Source organism: Boleophthalmus pectinirostris, unplaced genomic scaffold (assembly GCF_026225935.1).
Source record: "Boleophthalmus pectinirostris isolate CB_2022bp ecotype Guang Dong unplaced genomic scaffold, ASM2622593v1 HiC_scaffold_4, whole genome shotgun sequence".
In the NCBI taxonomy this organism is placed as follows: Eukaryota; Metazoa; Chordata; class Actinopteri; order Gobiiformes; family Gobiidae; genus Boleophthalmus; species Boleophthalmus pectinirostris.
The window spans coordinates 9,523,728-9,528,642 of record NW_026571353.1 but is presented as its reverse complement, the minus strand read 5'-3'; the positions used below and the strand labels follow the sequence as shown (position 1 = coordinate 9,528,642).

The 4,915-nt window shown below is 38.3% G+C and overlaps 1 protein-coding gene across 1 annotated transcript; it reads right to left on the bottom strand.

Annotated features, from left to right (window-relative positions):
* Positions 1–739: 739 nt before the first annotated feature.
* fgf17 (fibroblast growth factor 17) lies at positions 740–4,472 on the bottom strand. Its single transcript, XM_020918675.2, has 5 exons — positions 4,415–4,472; positions 4,292–4,328; positions 3,988–4,165; positions 2,880–2,986; positions 740–1,036 (listed from the first exon to the last, which is right to left on the bottom strand). The coding sequence occupies exons 1-5, from the start codon at positions 4,444–4,446 to the stop codon at positions 740–742; spliced, it is 651 nt and encodes a 216-aa protein (XP_020774334.1). The 5' UTR covers positions 4,447–4,472.
* Positions 4,473–4,915: the final 443 nt, after the last annotated feature.

The following is a 4,915-nucleotide window of genomic DNA, read 5'->3' as shown; positions in this document are numbered from 1 at the left end:
GCTAAATAAATAAATGTTATATGAGTGGGCACCTATTATGATAAGTATTTTGCATTCTTTATACATACTATGGTCAGGTCTATTCAGAACATTTTCAGTAATTTTCAGAAACAAAGGCCATCCCAATGTAAAACATCTCACTTTACCTCACAACCAGCCTTGAAATTTATTATCATCAGTAGATTACAAATCCAAATTTATCAAAAAAGTGACTACTTCTTCTAATAAATATAATGGTAACCTTTTGCAATGTGATCACCACGTCTCTATTTCTCTGTACCTGAGGCCTTACTGTGCATAGTTTGCATGTTCTTCTCGTGTCTGTGTAGCTTTCCGTCGCCTGCTCCCAATTTCTCCACCACTAAAAACATGTAAGTCTGATTGTCACAGAACTAAACCTCCACCTGATTTTTGTCATTTCATTTGTACAAATTGTGCTTAAAATGGCTTGTACATTACAGAGGTCAGATCTATTAAAACCCCATTCATCTAAATAAATAGGAAATAAATAAAAAACAATGTAGAACTCCACAGTAAACTCACACAACACCAGCTCATTAAATAATGCATCTGCTTTACTCTTTTTCAGTATTTACAATTGATCATAACAACAATATTATTTTAGATTTACGGTATTTTGCTTTTTTCTCTTTTACCTATCAAAAATATACAAAAATAAATCTGTGTCCATATTTCACAGCTCTCATCAGTCCATTCAGTCATTCAGTGGCTGTTTTTGTTAAGATGAAGAAGTGACTCGAGATTTGCGATTCCTTTTGGCTCGGCGTGTTGTTGGGAACCGTATGAACTCAAAATGTTTATTGTGATCAGTGTTGGGGAAGGGGGGTGGTCCTGTGTGGAGTCTCTTGATAAAATGGACCTCTCTTTGGTTCTGCCTGGTCCGGGATGCCTTGATTGGCCGTCCTTTTCGGGTGAAGGCCACGTACCAGCCTTCGTATTTGGCGTTTTGGAAAGCAGTGTAGTTGTTCTCCAGAACGATCTCAGTGAAGATGCAGTCCCTGCTCCGGCCTTTGGGCTGTGTAGAAAGAGTGGAATAGTTCTTTAGCTGACATGCTCAGTTTTTCAACATTTAATACAGACTACTTGTGCAATTTGAGCAAAATACACAATCGCTAATATATGAACACAAGCTTGTGTCTGTCTGTACTCGTTTGCAGTACTTATATTCTTCATCAATGTTTGTATTGTTAGTTTTCTGTTTGTTTGATTTTTTGTCACTATTTGGTGTCAAAAAATATGCAAAAAAAAAATCTATACACATCGAATATAATAATAATATAAAAGAATAAGTAATATAATGTAAATATATAAAAATATACATATTTTATTTTAGATTTATTGCTCACTCTATTGGTGAATTTTGATCAACTGTTAGGTTATCATTGGTTCACAATTATAGGATTCTCTTATAATTAGGAGCAATTATTATATGTTCCTTATTTTAATATAATTAGGGAACATTATTTTTAGATGAAGACATAATTTGATTTGAATTTTAATTAGAACTTGTAACTAAACCTATACTACTATACTAAACCTGATTGTTGTTTCGCTTCTGCTCTACTTCTCCTGCAATTCATGGGTTTTGATTTTCTGGTGACATTTTGAGGGCATTTTATATTATTCTGAATACTTAATTGCTATGGCTACGATGTAAATTTTTTTATCACACTGAAACCTATTCCGTTTTTTTGTTGAATTTGTTTGCCAACTATCACCATGTTATTGTGATGCTAGTAGTTATGCCACCTGTCGTATATCTTGGCACTGATTTATTTCAAAACTATCAGTTACATCTAGAAATATTTCTAAATACTTCCCCCCTCAAATTCCTTGATATTTTTTAGCGTGCTGGTATGTCTTTACTTTAGGAAGCATATGTCATTCTAACCCTGTTTTGATTTTTCCCTCTTATCTTTCTGCTGCTGCTTTGACACCTCTCAGCCCTGGACATCAACAGATTTACGAGGCCACAGCACACGGGCATCCATCTTTCCATTTCCACAGAGGAAGTGTCCATCTGACTTATGGACGAATACAAGTGCACTGCCAAAGCATGACGTCTGCGAGGGGTGCCCACTTTCCCACAACTCCACGAGGTGAGGGCAGTTACCCATATTTTGTAGAATGAATCAATAGACATATGAATCTAGGGTACAAAATTGCAGCTGCATCTCATCTTTAGTTTCATGTTTTTGGAAGTATGATATTGTTTTGCTAATTTTTTATGGAATCACCACACAAAACGTTTTTCTAAAGATGCATTAAGTAACTTTTCTAGGAGGGGTATGACACCTGCTTATGTCCATGGAGATGTTATTGGTTTTCCTGGAATGTTCCACAGTACCACTTTAAACTCACAGCTTAATTATTCACTTACTGGTATTTTATTGCATTCATGCATTCTGACTGTGAGCAGGGTTGCCTCTCCACAGATCTGAAAGGTAACTTGGTCTGGTGGCGTCACCTGTTTCTCTCCATGGAGATTGCGTCTAATGCCATATGTTGAACATTCCAGGCAAAGCAGTGACATTTTCATGATGAAAAGCAGGCAGTGGACTCCCCACCAGAAATGTAGAGCACCTTTAATAATTGAAATTTGTTATACTCTCTTTTTTCCTTTTCATTATAGCAGCTAATCAGAAGAACATATGTTTTCTATCAGCATATAAAAATACTATTACTCTAGTACTAAATATTTATTGATTCAACATGTTACTTGATCTAAATGCTTCAGATTGTCCCTTCTAATATTGTCTGATAAGCATTCCCATTACCATACATATTATGATATCACCATGAATACTGATTAGTTGTGACTTGGATGTGAGCATGTAGTAACTATAGTGCAATTGTACCTTTCCAACGAGCTTTCCTTTCCGGTTCATGCAGAGATAGCGGCCGCTTTCTGCCCCTCGTATCCGCACGCGACTCCCAAAAGTGTCTGTTTCTACGAAGAGTCGAGCTGTGAGAGAAAAAAACTGAAATTCAAGTAACCCTTTCCCATTTAGATATGCAAAGTGCCCATGATTTTGAAGTTGTTTATTTAAATTAGCACAAGTGTTTGACTTGGATCACATGTTCAGATAAACCTTCAATGACAGGATAAGCTGCAGTGTCAGTACCAGCCTAAAGGAGAGGCTTCAAAAATGACAAAATGATTGAATAAATGTTAGTTGTGGATATTACAGGGCTGAATATACATTGTTAAGTGACTTTATCCTGAAGTTAATTAGGGGCATTGAGCATTACAACAACAGTGTGTATTGGAGGATCTGAAAACAAAAGACTGGGGCTAATCAGGTGTTAATACGCCAGACGACAGCCTCATAGGATACAGCAGGGAGTGAATTTGCATACAGGACTGAAAGGGTGCACGGAGGGAGGCCGAAACTACGGACAGGGCCTGGGGACAAGTCTCCACAGCATGGGCCCAACTAGTTCTGTCAGGATAGGAGTCACTAAACTTTATCATTACGCTCGTAGTTAGTAAAAACAGTGTGAGAGGAGAAGAACAAGTAAATCGAATAGTAAGGTTTATCACTGATGACAATCTGTAGGTACAGTTCAAGTGCAGTGAGGCAAATTAACAAGATGAGTTTTGGTCCTGTCTGAACTTTCTTGAGCTGAATGAACTAACAAAAAATAGGCATCTGGATCAGGTTTTCAATTTTAAAGAGGCTTTCTAATTCCTTATCTTGTCTTGAGTATTGACAAAAAATATGAAACACTGAAATAGACAAAACATTTGGATTTAATCTTGAAATATGAGACTATATTAAAGCCAGAATGTAATGCACAAGCTTACTTTATCAAGCTTTTACAGTCAACAGTTGGGGAGTAATTACTTTTTTATAATGGCATCAAATAGGAACTGTCAGAACGCCCATTTCTGTTTATTAAATCAATATTTTGCTTGTTCCTCCGAGCATCAAATACGTGCCAAATGTGCGAGTGTCCTCTTACCGTACATGTTGCCGTCCTCTGCGGTGGCGGTGACCCTCTTGCCGTGGATCTGCACGTGTTTGCCGCTGGTTCGGCTGTAGAGCTGGTAGACCCGGACCTGTCTGCGGCTCAGCTGGTCCGTCACTGCGCCTTGGCTCCTCACATACTGGTTAAAATTAGGAGACGGGTGATTCTCCCCCTTTTTATGCAAAGGGAAAAATAAAGTACATCATTGTGTCTTTTCTAATCTGTAATAATACGTTGCTTGCGTATTGGCTTATAACTGCTGCTACTCTGCGTAAAAGTAAGTTAGAAATGCGCTTACCTGTGCGTGGCACCAGAGCACGAAAAAATGAAACGATCTGGAAAAAAAAGAGAAGAATACAATTAGGATGATGACACAATGAGGCGAAAATATTAATAAAATTATTTTGGAACGTCGCCTTACATGTAAATACAGCGCTGGTTTATTCCATACATTCTTCTCTCAGTTCACCCGCTCATCCGTGTCGTCGAGGCAGATAAATCCCAGAAGGATGTTGTAAAATAATCCACCACACTGCACTCTTGACCTGTCCATCCAAAGTCACCCAAGTCTCTCATATGTGACCGATCCTGGCTAAAGTTACCAAAGTCGTGACGCTGCGTAATGCTCTTGGAACGATCGTGCGTAAAATCCAAGTCCGTCCATTATAACTTAAAACCTCGCGGCTTGTGTCCAAATCATCTTCATACACGTTGAAAGTAAAAACGTGGGATGTCCCTTGGAGGTCTGCTTGGGTTAATTCCAGGTTTTGTCAAGCCCTCTGTGACACTGGGCTCTGGCTGCTCCACAGTTAAAAAGCTAGTCCCTCCCTGAAATTTCTCTATTGTGGGTGGGCACAGTCAGAAAGCCAGAGACCCCTTAATGATGATTTAATTCTAAGACAAGCACATGTTAAGAGTCCAA